This window comes from Equus przewalskii, chromosome 25, assembly GCF_037783145.1.
Source record: "Equus przewalskii isolate Varuska chromosome 25, EquPr2, whole genome shotgun sequence".
In the NCBI taxonomy this organism is placed as follows: Eukaryota; Metazoa; Chordata; class Mammalia; order Perissodactyla; family Equidae; genus Equus; species Equus przewalskii.
Window position 1 is genome coordinate 24,172,761 of NC_091855.1, and position 17,886 is coordinate 24,190,646.

Genomic DNA, 17,886 nt, shown 5'->3' on the forward strand with positions numbered 1-17,886 from the left:
AAAAAGAGCTGGGGAAACTTGATGATACATGGCAACCAACACCAGTCTTTATTTCTGATAGGCAATAGGGAGTGGTGGAGACTGTAGTGAATTGGATAACTTTTGCCTTCCTCCCACAGTCCCTTCTGGCCTTTAATTGTGTTTGAGAAATGTTATCCCAGTGTTGCTAAATTTTACCATTTTCAAAAGAACTTAGAAACGTAGCTATTCATGAGATATCTTCTGAATATTTAAATTTAGAAAATGAATTGACATTCAAAAAGATACTATGAGTACCCCCTTTAAAAAAATAAACTAATGTATATCTGAGGGCCTGATCCAGCCTTTAGGTTCTGAATTTGTAACTTCTGTATTACATAATGCAACTAATAAATATCCACTGGAGAAAAATAATCAACAGACAAAAATCAAACCAAAAGCACTTTTCACTGCTCTTGCAAGAAGTATACCCCCCAGATTTAGTTCTGTGTGTGTACTGTGCCCCTCTGGGGTAGTTGCATGACACCTGGTACTCTCTCTGCTCTTCACCAGAATTGAGATGAGACTTGCGTGTCATGAACACTTGAGGTTTAGATGCCCTGAGTGCTTGTTTCTGTGCATGCCCCGGCTCGACCTGGTTGTCTGATGATGGAGGTGGTATGGCTCCTCAACAGCCATCCTTTGACAATTGAATCAGAAATGCATTCAGCTGTCTACTAAGGAAGGTGTCTCTGCTTGTAGCTGGCTTTCTAAGGTGTTTGCCTCTAGGTATTTCCCTGCAGAAAGTTTCTTGAAGTCACTACAAAGTAAAGAGGCAAGAAATACAACTATGTTTGAGGTTTTGGGAGCTGTTTTTGTGTATTCTTTCAGATAGGGCTTGGTGGCTAGGTTTAGGCACACTTATTTAATTCCTCGTCTGGATCCCTATTACTGCCTTCTCTCTCCTTTAAATTTTGACTTTATTCTGACCTTAATCACTGCCTCAAAGGACTCAAAGGTATCACTGAACATGGATATGACTAGTTGGCAGCAGTAAGAGAATTGCTAACGGCTGAAACGTGAGTGTTCTAACATTGCCTGGATGATGTCTTCCCTGACAGCCTCTGAGCCTCTGGGCCAGGGTCAGGTATAAGCGTGGCACAAACCATTGCCCTTCTAAATAGCTAAAGCTCTTCTCCTGCTCAAAGAGAGATACCTACAGCAGAAAGCAGAGGAGTTAGCAGCAGGGCACACTTAGGAAAGAAAGGATTTTATTGATATTTATGTTGAGTCTATAGTTTTCTAAATCTCGTAAATGTAACTTTGCCATCATCAAGGAAGCATTTGCCAGGGGGTGTGGGGAGGGCCTTTTGGGAAAGAGAAAAAATACTCTCTAAGTTTTAGGATGTTTATGAACCTTAAAATGCATTCTCTTTCTTTATATGTGTTGAGCCCTGAGAGTCCACCTTAACATTCAAAGGTTTCTGTCTAGGCAAAATTACTGAAATTTTAGAAAGCAGACCAGCTGGTTGATATTCTAAAATGTTTTCATGCCAAGTATTTCCTATTTTTTGCTTTCGCATGCTGAATTTCATTTGCATTCCAACAGCTTCAACCTTCTAATCTCCCCCTATCCTCCTTACCTCCTCATCTGCATCTACCTAAATATGTCTTATCAAACCCCACTTTTTTCTGCCGTTGGCCTGACCCCTCCCAAATAAGGTATCATTTTCGGTCCTGAAGGGCACATAATGAATCCTCTGTCATGTCTGTCATGAAATAAATGAATAGCCATAGTCCCCTGAGATGTGGTCGTGGTCCAGTTTTCAAAAGCACTCTCCTAAAGCAAAATCATAGCGAAAATTGAAAAGCAATAAATGAACCATGGATGGAGATGTTGCACTCTGTGCTAAAATGTTGCTTGCTGAGAAATGCAAAGATGTTTTTACCATTGTGTCAGGTGCTCAGCTGAGCGTTTATTGAACCCCCTAAATGGAGAAAGATACAGAAAATAAAAATGCCTCTTCTGCCCTCACAATGCTCATAGCTGATTGGAAGAAACAATCATTCCATTAAAAAAAATTGAAATAAGTCTATGCAAACAATTGATCTTATTGTTGAATAGATACTGGAGTGATTGTTGGATAACTGGTAGACCTAGTTAATCTTGGGGTGCATGCATGTAGAATTATATTCAGCTTTATACATCTATGCACGCTGACTAGGAAAGCTGGACTCTCTAGCAGAGGGAAGTCTCTTCTCCATATAGGAAAGGGCACCTCATTCAGCTTTTGGCTGAACCAGGCTCAGGAAATTTGCCTTGTATTTGGGTCATTACTGGATTGGTGATCCCAAATGACCAACCAGTTCCATTCCCTGGAGCTCATGTTGATTCTAGATCACTCTGATGTTTTTGTTTTGTTTTGTTTTTTGCAGGGAAAGATTCGCCCTGAGCTAACATCTGTTTCCAATCTTCCTTTTTGTCCCTCCCCAAAACCCCAGTATGTGGTTATATATCCTAGTTGTAAGCCATTCTAGTTCTTCTATGTGAGGCCCCACCACAGCATGGCAACTGACAGACAGGTGGTGTGGTTCCATGACAGGGAAGTGAACCCAGGCTGCTGAAGTAGTGAGCACCAAACTTTAACCACTAGGCCATCAGGGCTGGCTTTAGATCATCCCAATGTTTAATTCACTCTAGACTCCATCGTTGGTTCTGAGTCAGGTCTATGATAGGTTCACATTCCTGAGAGGCCTTTTATGGAAGTGAAGGCCCCAAGTTTCCACTGAATGTCCGGGGACTGTCCAAGGGCTGGATTAGAACTTGATTACAGAAGCCTTTTGATGGACACAAAGGGCCTAGATTCACCTGAGCCATAATCACTTTACTTAAAACGCAAAGCAGAGGGTCAGAGAAACTTGCTCTCGGGTATGTTAAGTTTTAAGGTCTTGTTCAAGCACACACACACATACACACACAACTCTTTATTTTTCTAGCACTATATTCCTTAGCCTTTTGGATGAAATCATTTAACATCCTTACATCAATGAATAAAATTGTAGCAAACCCGTAAAGTAGAGAGTGAAGAAGAAATGTTTGTACCCTTTAAATGCTGTAATATAAATACTTCTTCATATTGTGTATGGACTTATTATATACTCCGTGGATAAGCTGTGTGTCTACAGCTGTGGCTGGCTCCCAGGTGGCTCAGAGTGTATGCTGTATCATAGAGGAGTGATGACTTCGTAGCTTCTCAGAAGTATTTGGCTGAAACTTACTCACTTGGTAGGTATACTAAATTCAAGTAAATTAAAATAAGGAGATGTGTTCTGCAATTATTCCATCAAAAGAACCTGCAGCTTTTTGATGCTGGTGTGTTAGGTGCTTTTCCAAAGGTATGAGTCAGCTCCTGTGACATGTTTTCAAGTCTCCCATTTGGATCACCTTTGCTAATCTCACCTGGAGCCCAGGGAATGTTCTTTTCATACTTCTGCTCCAGCGTCCAGATTCCTCTCCCTTACAGTGGCTTGGACGCTGGCATGGAGGCCAGCAAGCCTGCCTTCTCCTGATGTGCTGCAGCTGTTTAAATTTCACTTTTTTCCCCTCTGTTGTTTTTATTATGGTGATTGGGGGTAAGTTAGAATCAACCTTCTGAATTAGAAATGCTGATACCATCCAAGGGAGAGTGTTACAGTGGTGATAGTTGGAGGAGGAGGACCATAAAATATCATCGGGATGAAATACCTAGCTGCAACATTATCTCCAGGACACACACACACCAGTGTCGCTGCATGCAGACAGGCACTGCTGATATATTAGAGTCTGTTGGCCATTTTGTTTACGATAACTAGGACAGGAAAAATGAGCCCCTATTTCAGTGTGTTCATCCCAAGATGATGACACGGTAGATTCTCCTTGCAGGTAAACCAAGAGAGCTCAGTTAATCACCATTTATCACTCAAAGGACTCAAGTGTCTTGCAGATGAATTGGAGCCCTGGAGACTGAGATATTCATTGGGTTGCAATGCTATTCTCTTCTCTCATGCCGTCTAATGTAATAAACTGAAGTCCTTGGCATCAGAGTAATGTGTGCTGGCTTTGAGAGTCCCAAGCCTTTAACATGTACGTGATTCACTCCACAGAACTAGATAAATTTTCAGAAAGAAATGTCATATCATTATAATTTTAATGACTTTCAACTTCGCTCCATCTCCTCCATTACCAGAATATTCCCGACTACCATCATCTTTTGCCAGAAGCTTCTAATTTATTTCTCTGTATCCGTGGCTGCCCACCTTCAAACGGTTTTATGTTGAATTGATTTTAGTATCTAAACCACTCTTAATGGATCTGAGATAGATTAGTTCATGCCCAAATTGGGTGATTTTTTATACATTTTGTCGTATCTTATTAGAAGAGTGCTCCATTTGCCAGGTAATAGTTGAGCGAGGAGGTACAGTCTCCTTATTTGACCCTCCCACTCATATATGAGTTATTCTGACCGCTTAAACACAAACTATTGGTCAAAAACTGAAAAAAAAAATCATGGCTAGCCTCAAAGTGTGCAAGGTTTCATAAAAGGGGTCAGCATGCTTTTTCTGTGAAGGGCCAGAGAGTAAATATTTTAGGCTTGTGGGCCACACGATCTCCATTGTAACTACTCAACTCAGCTGTTGTAGTGCAAAAGCAGCCAAAGCCAAGCTGTAAAGGAATGAGCACAGCTGTGTCCCAATAAAACTTTATTTACATAAACAGGCAACAGCCAGATTTGGCCCACAGTTTGCTGGTCTCTGCTTTAGGCCAATCTGCCTCCTACAACTTTTGCATACCCATTCTCCAAAGGCATCATAAAAAAATGCAATACTCCACGTTGCATTTTCTGATAACCCCGAATACTGAATCTCTCAATTCTGAAATGTGTATGCTGAATATTTTTTCTTTTTTAGCTGGAAAATGATAGGTTGTTTAGGCTAGGAATTCATCTATGGGAATGACTGAGAATGCCTCAGTTATTAAATTAGGAATTCTTGGTTGATGTTTATTATTCAAATAAGTCCGTTCACCTTGAAGCCATAATGTTAACTCAGTCTGTCACTTGAAAGATACATAAATAGTAAAGCACTTTGGAGAATCACTAAAGGTTTCCTTACAACTACAGAGTAGGTCTTGAAAGGTTATTGGCTGTTTACTGGTCTCTTTTCCATAGGGGAGCTGCACTTATCCTTGGGCTGGAATATCTTGTTTTAAGAGAGTTTCTCCTTTGCAGCTCACTCAGAACTGATCATGCATCTTTGGGAAAACTGACTAAAATTACCTAGTCTAGAGTGAAGGGCCAAGGGACAAAATTGGCATTGGGACTATCAGCTAATGTCGTTGTGCCAGGGGAGATGGACTGGCAGAATTTCGTAGGGTCTAGCAGCCATGAGTTAAAAGAGATGGAGGTTACCAAGACTAGATTGGGAAAATAACGTAAGACATGTATTCTAGACCTGCCACATTTTGCCTGTGGGACCTTGCATTTCCAAGTTTAAATCTGTAAAATGGGCACTTGAGCACAACATAGAGGACAGGGAGAGTGAGATTATCCACACAGGCTCATTGCTCACTCTGTGCTCTGAGGGCTAGATCATAATTTTAGACCAAATATGTAAAAATTCACATGTGTATACACAGGCATGCACTTGCATACCCATGTGTACTATGTTTGTATTAAGTATGTTTACATACCTTATAGAAAGAGCAGTGTGGGGAATAATTAAAGAATATAGGTAAATGATTGTAGAACCACTTTTATCGTGTAGTACATGCTTTATGGGTGTTTGTTGAGTGACTGAAGTTTTGTACTCCCTAGTGCAGAGTATCTCAATAGTGACACTATTAATATTATAGGCCAGATATTTCTTTGTTGTGTATTGTTGGATATTTAGCAGCATTCCTGGCCCAGACTCTCTAGATGCCAGTAGCACCTCATCCTCAGTTGTGACAACCAAAAATGTCTCCAGACATTGCTACATGTCCCTGAGCACAAAATTTCCCACAGTTGAAACCACTGCCCTAGTGGAACAAAGATAGTCATATACGGAATTGGATCCCAGCCTTTAACACGTATCTGAATCACCTGGAGAGCTTGTGAAACTACAGATTGCTGGGCCCCACTCCAGGGTTTCTGATCAGAGGGTTTAGTGTGAGATCCAAGGATTTGCATTTCTGACAAGTTCTCAGGTGATGCTCATGCTGCTTGTCCCAGGATCACCCTATGTAATTGTGTAGGTAAGATGTAAGATGTTCTGGAAAACTTCTGGATGATTTAAAATGTGCTTCCTAATTTTGAGGACTAGAATGTTGTTACTGTGGGCACCGGGCTTAAGTTCTCTTTATTAAGGCCATTGGCTGGTTCTTCACAGCTGTGGTAGAGATTTGGGGGGTAAGCAAGGCATTTATGGGAGACGTTCAGTCTGTACTGGGTTTCAGTTAGCACTGCCCTACCAGCTGTCACCTGAATCCTGCCAGGAGACTGCTCCAGGTCTTGGCACAACACTGGGGCTCCTACGGAAATGAACTTTAATTTTTGCTTTGTAGTCAGACTTAACTACCAAATGAGGCAGTGTGACATTGGGGTCTGTGGATAAGAAGTGAATGTTCAGAGTGGATTTGAAGGACGTGATGACTCAGGATGCCGGTTTGTGACCAGTGACTCTTAGAGCTGTGGCTCTGACTTGCATCTTATTTACTTGCACTAGCCGTCTTGTCCTTCCTTGATTCTCCCCGCTCAGGTCAGAGTTCCTGTTGTCCTGAGCTATCATCCATGCTCTCTCTCTTTTTTCCTTTGCTTGGAGTTTGAGATGGAGCTGTCTTGAGCTATTTATCAGTCTTATCTCTCTTGGCCCTCTGTTAGTATTTCAGTCTGTGGATCTAATCCGCTTTAATTGATTGACCTCGCACAACCAGACATCAGCAAAACAACAGAAGAGGCACGACAGCAGACAAGGGGAGAGGTGGATGCAATCTTGCAGGGTGGGTGCAAAGGTCATTGAGACCTGTGCAGAGTTAGGAAAATAGAATTCATTTCCAAGCCATTTAACGTGAAATTTCAAGGGACAGTTTACACAGATTCCACAGCTGATGATCTTGTATGGGAGACAGTCATTCTAAAGAGGACCTTATCCTGCAGGGCATGTGCAAAAGCCTCTGACTCATCTGTCATCTGTCATACTGTTTCTCAGTTAACTCCACCATCTTCACAATTATCACCATCTTCACTCCACCATTAGCATCATTGTTATAGCATCCTTTGCAGAGCACTTCAGAATTTGCCAAAATTTTATTTCTCTTAAGTACCACATAATAGAGCTATCATTATTATTACTGTTGTCTATATATAGTTATTCTCATTTTTCATACAGATAGCTTGACCTTTGGATAGTTGAGAGATCTGCTCAAGATCACCTGGACAAGAAGATGCGGAGCCTTGATGAGGCCCAGGTCTTCTGATTCTAAATCTTAAAAGCTTATGGAACCCAGAGCAGACATTTTCTATTCACCTGTCCTTCCTGTCATAGCCACACTTAAGCTCCTCAAGGGAAAGGGACTGGGTCATTGTCATGGGATGTTAATAAAAGTCCAAACTCTCTCCAATCTCCACAGTTGGAGTCTTATCAGGTTGGGTGATTCCTAATGGTCTTATTCTCTACCTCAGACTGCTCCAGGGAGAGACCTGGTCTCTTTTATTTCTTGAACCCTTCAATAGTCATGGCTCTGCACACAGGAAGTGCACACTCACCGCTTATTAGCTAACAATTGTTCTAGGTCTACATCAAGGAGACCCTGGCATTGAAAGCATGGACTGATGATCTTCACTGAAAGGCAGTTAATAACCATGAAAAGAACCCATAATACATTCTACTAAATGCAGAGTGTTTTATTCTAAGGAACTTCAATAAAATCCCCCCTCAGTCAAAATTATCTGATGAATCACGTAAATTGTTCCTCACTTTTTGTAGTTTATAGATTGCATATATAAAGCACGAGACTACGCGTTTTGCCCAAGACGTATTGCAAAAACATCTGAATATAGATTACCAGTTCTCTACTTTATCCTCTACTGTTCAAATTCTGTTTAGCCTCCTGTGACATAAAAAGTTATTATCATAACTTGTTTCTATTACAACTACACATTCTTATTCATTACTCATTCACTTATTCATAGATTTAACAAATATTTACTGAGCACCTGTTAGGATCCCTACATGCAAGAAACCCACAATGAGGCTAAGCAGACGCATTAGGCGGGGTGGGCAGACAGAATTTACATAATATGTGCTGTATACGCCATTTTACATGAATAACTCAGTTGCAACATGTAATACTTATGACTGAAACATAGCAAAGTGAAAAACCCATGGATTTTAAAGTCAGACAAACCTGAATTCTAATCTTGAACACATATTATATTAGTTGTGTAAATTCCCAATTCTCTGACTCTCCATCTTTTTAATGTATAAAATATGGAGGGGAATTGTGAGAATTTGAAATTCTTCTATCAAAGAATTTTTACTCAGCACGTACTCTGTCCATCAAGGTAGTCTTGGTCCTGCTGCAGTAACAAACAGCTTCAAATATTTGGTGGCATAAAGGAACTATGCTTTGTTTCTCAGTCATGTTCCATGTCCATTGCAAATTGGCTTGTTGCCATCCTCACTCAATGACCCAAGCTGATGAAGAAGCCGCCACCAGGAATTTACTGGGTGCAGTGAGTTGAGAGCCAATGGGAGAACTCTGGTGGCTCTCATACCAGCTATTAAATGCATTGCTCAGGAGTGACACCATATTTCTTGGTCAACACTGTTCTTGGCCCTACACATCACAAGGGGACCCAGAAGTTAGTTCTTACTATGACCCCGTAATGGGGAAGAACTAGAAAAATGTAGTAAACAGTGCCCCTGGTTACTTTCCTTACTGTGACTCAGACTTTGTAATGGGTATGGAAGGCCTGACAGTGTCTGGCACAAAGATGGATCACATGCACGTTGTTCTTCCTGTATTATTGCCTAGCACTGATGTCACAAATTTTGGGGGAAGCCTAGAAGTTAAGCTGCTGAGAACTGCTCCCTTTGCTTATCTCCCTGGCATACATTTGGGAGTTCCAGTTCTGTTTCTGTCAGCTGCAATTTTCTAAAAGAGTGGATGATGCATTCTGCTTTCCCTGGGGGCACTCTGGAACAAATGAAGAGATTGCCTTCAGGGAGATCTTTATTCCTGAGGATTTTTCTTGCCCTTGTGCATTTCTGCTCCTGAAATCTGACCGCAGTGTTGGTAGCATCTCTTGGGTCACCTCTACAGCAATAACTGTAATGTGGCTGAGGGAAGATCAGAAAGCTGGAGCCAGGCTAATCTGAGGAACCAGGTGGGCTCATAAACTATCATTACTGATGAAGAATGACTTACTGGCTATTTAAAGACAGCTGTTTTCTGTACCGTTCAGTTTTGTCCTGAATACACTTGAGGATTCTATGACAACGTCTTCTGATTTACCACTTGTCTTTGTTTTTTAATATTGAGGAAGAACATAGATTGAAGTGTTTGCCTTGGTAGCAACTTTAGTGGTGATGGGTGTGGAGTTATTAAAATTTATAGTCATGCTGTTTTTGCAACAACACTTTGCTTGTCTTGGAGAGGCTTATAAAAGGCACCAAGGAATGTGGAGAGAGAACAACTACCAAATTGTGACAGGAAATTAACTGTGCAAATGTTGTTTTCTAAGTTTCTGTTTGCTAAAATTTACACTTGTTTTCAAAATATTTCTTGATGACAGTGTCGCGAAACCAACAAGTCCTTAGCTCGTGACACTACTTTCAACTACAGTAATGAGAGGAAAGAAAGGGAAAAGATGACTGATGTTTATTGAGGTCCCAAAGTATACACAACCACGTGCCAGGTTCTTCACATGTGTGTGTTCTTCTAGAATGCTCCCAAAAAGCTTCAGAGGTTGCAATTCACTTCTCCCTCCCTCCGCACATCCCTTTATAGAAGAGAAATAAGAAGTTAAATAACTTGCCCAAGATCATCCAGCTTTAAGACTTAGAGGTATTATTTGAACCATGCTATGCTGAAACCCATGTTTGTCCTATGGAACCAATGAACTTTTCCAATAATCACAGAGTGTTATGTATGAACAAATAATGGATGGTTCATTCTCCTGATCTCATTTATCCCTCATAATTGTATAATATTTTATTATTATAAAGTGCTGTCATCTTAATCATATCATTTCAGCCTAAGAATAGCCCTATGATACATGTGAAGCTGTTATCCTGTCCCCATAACATATTGTCAAGAATAGGGTTCAGAAAAGCTAAGTAATTTGACAAAGGTCAGTCAAGGCTGACTCCTTCACATCTTCTCTTCTCTGGACACGTGAACCAGCAGAGTTTATTTTCATGGTAGTTGAGCATGATGGATTCAAGCCTGGGAAACTATATGAGTATTTGCCACAAGGCTTATAACGAACTGAGACAAAGCAGTTAGCCACAGATTATCATGCCACTGTGGTCCCAAGACAAATGACAAAGAGGTTACAGTAATGAAATCTTATTACTGTGGATAAAGAGACCACATCTGAGGTCTAGCACAGCCACATTTACCACTGCGGGAAGCACAATGAAGCATCTGGGTAAGGGTCTCTACTGACACTGGCAGCGTACTAGCAGGATTAAGAAGATCTCTCCAAAACAGTGATTGCAATGGCAAATGTGTGGTGCCTAAGATAAGGACCAAATATTTATTCTGGCAGAGATTAAATCTTTTCTTTTCCTGAATCTATTATGGATCTACAGAAAATCTCTCCAAGAATATATCTCCCTCATCAGCCAACTCACTGAGCCAGAACTGTACTTTGCCACTGCTGTTGCTGAAAAGCTGCAGAATGCTGGTTTAAAGGTCTCCTCTCTCCCCTTAAAGCTGTTCTCCATCCACAATTAATTAGCGACTCAGAGGTGAATTGAATCACCAGCAGTCCTTTCCATGCCTCCAGGATTTATATAGTGGTTTCTCATTGAAGAACAGTGGTGCGATAAACAGCCCACATTGTGGGGTGGGCAGAGGAGTAATGGTGTCTGCAGTCATGGTTTCTTAACTCCTCCAGTCCTTTCATTCTGTTAAACAGGTTATGACTCAAGTTATAATAGCCTAGCTTATTTAGGCATGAGGATGATTAGGTACCAACACACAAACACACATACACACACATCCTTAGAAATGAGTGCCAGCGGCCAGCCCTGTGGCCGAGTGGTTAAGTTCACAGTGGCCCAGGGTTTCGCTGGTTCGAATCCTGGGCACGGACATGACACCGCTCATCAGGCCATGCTGAGGTGGCGTTCCACATAGCACAACTGCAGGCGCTCACAACTAGCAGATACAATTATGTACTGGGGGGCTTTAGGAAGAAGAAGGAGGGGGAAAAAAAAGAAAAGATTGACAACAGATGTTAGCTCGGGTGCCAATCTTTAAAAAAAATCTCTTCAAAAAAAAAAAAAGAAACGAATGCCAACTCTTTAAGAGAAAGCAAAAAGGTCATGTTGTCATTTCTTAATTTCTAGGGAAGGGGAAAGAATAACATGAATCTTAATATTATTAATTGTGGGCATGAAAGATGCAAAAGAACCCATCATCAGGTTCACATATCTATGCCTCATATTTTAGAGCAAGGGACTTTGATTAGCGCTGGAGATACAAAGATGAAAAAACAAAACAAAACTGAGAGCATATAAACAGGGATTTAAGAAATCATGAGTATGTTTAGTCACCATTTGGGGAGGCACCTGTATTACGTTTCCCAGAGAACAGAACATGGGAGTTGCAGACATCATTTTACGTGGTGTACTATCCTGTCTGGGCACAAAGGAAGCAATGATATCCACCCTACATCTCACCATACTGCAGGCTGAAAGCAGCTTTTGTTGATCAGCTTATGTTCCTGTTTTCTAAGATCGAGACTCCCAGATACTTATCTATTTTTTTTTATTGGAAACAAGATGTGTTCGCATACTAAAGGAAAATTGTCAAGTTGAGGAAAGCCTGTCTTTTGGAAAAATAAGTAAAGTGTACCAAACTATATGGAAACCAGTGCCTGAAATCTCACCAGAAGTTTTAATTTTTTGAATTTAAGCAAAATAAGTACTTAATAAATATTGTATTTATGTGCTGAATGAATAAATGAATGAATGAACTAAATTACCAAATTTGAGATGCAGTGCAATCTTTCCTACATCTTAGTTTATGTGGATTCTAGACTTCTTTTCCCATCTCCTCCTCCTCCTCTTCCTCCTTGTTCTTCTCCTTCTCTTTCTTGAATAAGGAAATAGAGGATAACAGAGTATGTGGACAGATGTTGTGACTCAGTCTTGCAGAACATCAGAATTACAACTAAATTTTATTATCCTTGGATGTCCACCCTATTGCTTAGCCAATAATCAGGCAACTATAGAAATGGAAAAAGATGTCTCCTTTCTCTCCTTGCCCATCCCTCATGACACCCTGCATGCGGAGATCCATTTCCATGAGGGTGAGAGAGCCTGATTATGTCTACTCAGTAAGGTTACTTTCATTTTATGTTTCATTGTGAATACTAATTCTAACGCCTAGTCATGATCAATTATTAGAGGAAAAGAGCAAGAGTTTGAATAGCATTGTTATTTATATTTCAGCGTCTCTGTGCACTTCCGAGGAGGTGGATTATGTCGTTACCTCCACCTTCACCACCACCATCACCATCACCATAATCATCACCTTCACTGGTATAGAGTTAAGCTTCTGGAATTCATTGCGTTTTCTCTCCCCAAAGTCTTTTTGGGGCCACACAGTTTCTCTTCTGCTGTGTACCATAAAGCTATAGCGCTGACTGTTACATCCCTCTCTTGGGATAGCCTTAAGAGTAGGGCTACAGGTGTGGGAAGGGTGGCAGCCATCTGACCCTGAAAACCCCAGCTCAGTTTCTCTGGCCTCTACTGAAGATGCCTTTTTCTATGTGGTTTGGACCTACAGCAAGTATCATCAGGAGTGGTTTTATAGTTCTAGCTCCTCTGCCATTGACTCCTAACCATTCTGTACCTCTCCCCTTGACCTTGATTCCCTCAAAATGTGCAAGCAGGCTCATATTTCTTCTTTAATCCTAAATCTGTATTGTGAGGTGATCTAGGGTCCAGTGTCTTATTAGCTTCTCCTAGGAAATGGGCCTAATGCATCTCACAGAACTGAACTTGGCAGTGTCACTACACAGTTGTTAGGTAACTCTGTGGTTCCAGCTTTGATATCTGTTGAAGGCAATCAAATGATGTAACCTGTGCAGTGCAGCCTGTGAGAGCAATTTGGGTGGCTTTCTATCATTGGTTTTTATGTTCAGGATGAAAGCCCATGGAGAAATGTAGGATACCATTATTAACTTCATGCTGACAGCTCCCTCTGGGCACCTACGGATTTATTGTTAGTTGTAGGATCAACTTTAAAGGGAGAAAACCTTGTGGTTAGTGATAATTATGCCTTTTGTGTTTCTTTATTACAGGAACAGGGGAAAATTGGAGTTGTCTTCAATATTGGCACAGTTGACATCTCTATTAAAGAGGAGAGAACCCCTGTAAATGATGGTAAATACCACGTGGTGCGCTTCACCAGGAACGGTGGCAATGCCACACTTCAAGTGGACAACTGGCCAGTGAATGAACATTATCCCACAGGTACATGTTTCACTCTCAATGACTATACTCTCTTTTGCTCTCCCATTCTTACTCCTAAATGGTGATTTTCTCATGACCATCACCAAATCATAAAACACTGAATATTAAGCATACATTCATTTTTTTGGATGAGAAGATATGTTATTTCTTTAAGACTTGGTCCAGTGTAGGGAGCTTCTGGAGACTTACTAACTATGCACTGAACACTTTTTGTCAACCTGACTAATACTGCCTGACTGGCTCATACCAAATACAATTATTGTAGGTTTCCCAGGGTACTGCAAATGATGACCAATGGAGGGAAGGGGCACCATCTCTACATCTCTATCATGAGCTATCGTTGATAATCATGGAATAATCTGGACTTTGTGGTACCATTGAGTCAGGTATGGTTGAAGGTACAGATGGCCAGAGATTTGGGAAAGACTGTGAAAGGAGGTTTACTAAACCTGAATTGATAAACATCAAGTCAGGATAATAATGAGAGAAAAACTAAGGATGGAATTTAATTCATTTGGTTGACATTGCCAATTTTTTTCTTTTACTTACACTAAGCCTGCCTTGATATTCAGAGATTGGTCCTAGTAGGCATTTTAATAGCAAGCATGCTGGTGTGGGAGGGAGAGAGGTTAATCATCTGTTTAAATTTTATAGTTAAGGAGCATTTGCCAACAAACTCCCAGAGCCAGATGGCGGAATCAAGGGCAATGCGAGGAAAGGTTGCCTTCTTTAAAAGAGATCCTTCAAATAATCCCTTAGCTTTTCTCTCTCATCTCCCACATATCCCAGGAAAAGAGCCCTGAACCCTGATCAGAAAAGTTCCAGGAATGGAAAGGAAAATACTTGGGCTAATGGCTTTGCTCCGCAATTGCATTATCACCTGGTAGATGCAAGAGAATAGCTTTGAATATTGAAATGGGCATGTTGCTATGTCTAACTCTTTATCTCCTACCCTCCAACTTCCCATCATTTTCTATTATCCTCTCCCTTCCATTATAATGAGGTAGACACAGAGAAGAGGAAGCCAGAAGCACATTCCTAGAAGTTTAAGAGCTGTTTAGCTAATAATAATCAAACTTAAGAGAAATGTATAAAGTAAATTTGACTATTTGTGGCCCCAAAATTTTTAATGACTTGAAGGCTGTATTTTATTTTCATGCCTAATTCAGCATTAATTTTCTTTAAAAGCCAATCAGAAGTAACTGTGCTACTGGGTTTTTTCTCCTAATAGCCAGTCTTCCAATATCTGGTTTAAGAATTATGGGAGCATCCACAAACAGCAGAAAAGACCCCCAAGGTACTGAAGAAAAAGCCCCACCTACCCATTTATCCACTATCTCAATCTCCCTACAATATCCAGTTCAGCCTTTTCTAGGAGTCTCCTATCATACTCTTAGCACTTCTTAGATTAAGGCACAAAAAATGACCTTATGCATTTATCTTTGAGCCTTTGAAGAGAGCCAGAGGTGTGAGCTGCTACTGTGAATTCTCACCATCATCCAAATTCACTAGACACTAATAGACCTGATTTTTAAATGCTTCTGGCTTAAACTCTGGGGGCTGGGGGTGGGGGGAATCAAATAGCCTGAGATCGTAAAAGCTGCTCATTTGCTCACAGGAAAAATCAATCTCTCTCTATACATATTATCGTTGGCCCTGCTAGTGCTGCTGTAGGGTTTGTTGTGTTTCTGTTAGGAATTTCAAAGATTTCTAAATTGATGTTAACCACTTGCCCTGAGCCAATATAGAATCCACAAGTTTGCTGCCAGTGATGATAAGGCTCTTTAGTGGTCATTTTAAAGCCACAGACATGTAAGAAAAACAGTGATCCTTGCTGTGTGCCTATCTCTTTGTAGTTTTAGTTCCAAATTATGGGTTTCTTCTTATGTTTTCAAAACAGAATAAACCTTTCTTTAATGGTGTTGCTTCCCACTGAAAACTATTATTACTAGTAACCGTTGGAACTGTCATTTGGTAATGATATGTGTTATTATTACAGGACCTGATACAGTATAGTCTGTATAACTATGGGCTTTGGAGTCAACTGGCTGGAGTTGGGATCTTGATGCCAGTCGCTGTGAGTCTAAGGCAGGCTGGATCAAGACCTTGAAATGCCCTAACCACTGAAATATTTGATGCCTCCCCCCGCATATAATTCAAAATACAATAACCATAAAATAAGTGTAAGAATTTCTAACAGTTCTGATTTTTCTTCACTGATGATCACTGTACTCCTTTAAAAATATTTCAAATTCTTTCTCCTCATTTTTGACTCTCCGTGCTTTCTTGGTTCTCTAAGTAAGTGCTTATTCCTCTTATTTGGTGATCCAATTCCTGACCTTAGGCAAATTATTTAACCTCCCTAATCTGTTTCCTAGTCTGTAAAATGGAGTAATGATAATACTTACTTTTCAGGGCTAATGCGAAGAGTAAGTGAGTTCAGCAGATGTAAAATATTTGACATAATGCTGGGTCGATTAAGTCATTACTTAATAAATATTAGCTTTGTGGATTACCAAACATTTGGGTAGCATTTTTTACTATTACAAAATCATTCATGCAGATTACCTCATCTTAATTACTAAATAGCCAGTGAATTGGATAGGGTGGATGTTTTTATTCTCCATTTCAAATTTAAAAAGAGACCCAGGAGATACTGTGTTTTTCCTATGATCACACAGTAAATGAAGGACAGAGCTAGGACCAGATTCTCCCGTTCCCAGCTGGACATGATTTCCACTATTGTTCCCACAGCAAATTGGGGGATATTTTGAAAAACACATAGATAGAAATGAAGATCTTTCTTCCTGTATCATCTTAGATTTATTACTTTTTAGAAGTGTCATATTACAAAGGTCAGTACCTATAACCACACAAAGGTGGTTATTGTGAGATGTGGAATCAAAAATCCCCCTTTAGAAAGGAAAAGTTCTTTTAACTGTGGTAAAAGACTCATTTGTAAGAAGTCTAAGCTGTCCTCCGTAAAAAAATGACAATGGGCTTTCATAAAGCAATTGAAAGAATACTGAGTATTTAAAGGAGTTATCATCTTACTTTGTTGCCTAGATTGCAAAGTGATTTCGAAAAGTCCAACATTCTGGTTTCACATTCCACTCTGCCAAGACTTCCTAGGAGTGGCTCACCTTTTGAGCTTTAGATGACTTATTTTCTCTCCTACCTGCCTTCCTTTGCTATTCAATGAATCCATTTAACTAAATTTAAAGCATCTATTAGAGTGACCTGGCAATATTTACTTAACGTATTTTAAACCATAAAATGAAAATACCCCCTCTTTCTGGGCATCAAAGAACAAAGCCACCTGGCCAGTCAATCTTGACACAGTTTCTGCAAACGTGATATATCCTCCTTTTTCCAAGCCGTTCTGTTTTATTGATAGTGATGAGTATAGAAACCATCAAGTGGAATTCAGTTGTGCTACTTTATTGCTAATATTTAAACAGTAAAGATTCATAGAGTAGCTCCTACAGAATGTTCGCTTACATTATCTCATTCTGAGGGCGTGCTCTCCGGTAATTGTTCCTGCTCACCAGGTTCCTGTGCATCAAGATGAATGGGTCAACTCCAGAATCTTCTTCTGGGCATTTAGAGGATTTTACATCCTGAAACATCCCACTGTGAAATATTTAGAAACCAGCTGGGCACAGGGCACGTAGCATTCGTTCTTTGTGAATCAGGAAGGATCCAAAACGAAAATAGTTCTATCACCATCAGAATCTTATATCACTTCATTCTGGGGGATAGAACTCATAAGCAACTTCTTTCTTTGAACCTGAAAATAGAAAGTCTAAGGAACAGGAGAGGGAAATAAAAGAAGAATCAGCCCAGAGTTCTCATCTAGGGACTGACAAATGTGCCTTATAAAGCTCTCGCTGCTGTCTTGACACAATGCACTGGTGGAGAGGAGGGAGGAGAGGTGAAAGGTGAGTTGAGCGTGGGAAATTAATTTTAGCCCCAGATTTGGCCCCCTGGAGGCTGGGCTGAGTGGGATTGTTAGAGATCCTCGCTGTGCTGCGAGTGGGTGGCTGGTTGTGTCATCAGGGCTATTAGAACGCTGAGCATGTGCCGTAAGGCGCTTTTCAGGTCAGAGCCAGGCTTCCTGGGAAGTGAAGACTGATAAGCAGCTGGGTTGTGCAGGACTTTCTATCTTCCCTCGGCAAGTGGTGCTGACGAGAGCCCGGT

General features: G+C 40.6%; 1 protein-coding gene across 44 annotated transcripts in view; it reads left to right on the top strand.

Annotated features, from left to right (window-relative positions):
* The window catches only part of NRXN3 (neurexin 3), a 1,503,251-nt gene that overhangs the window by 1,320,932 nt on the left and 164,433 nt on the right, over positions 1 to 17,886 (top strand). For all 44 annotated transcript variants that reach the window (XR_011533070.1, XR_011533071.1, XR_011533074.1 and 41 more), the window contains one exon: positions 13,515 to 13,686. Coding sequence is in view for 38 of the 44 variants with exons in the window: in XM_070594342.1 (XP_070450443.1) it covers positions 13,515 to 13,686 (172 nt within the window). In the remaining 6 variants the exon portion in view is untranslated. The remainder of the gene's footprint in view (positions 1 to 13,514; positions 13,687 to 17,886) is intronic.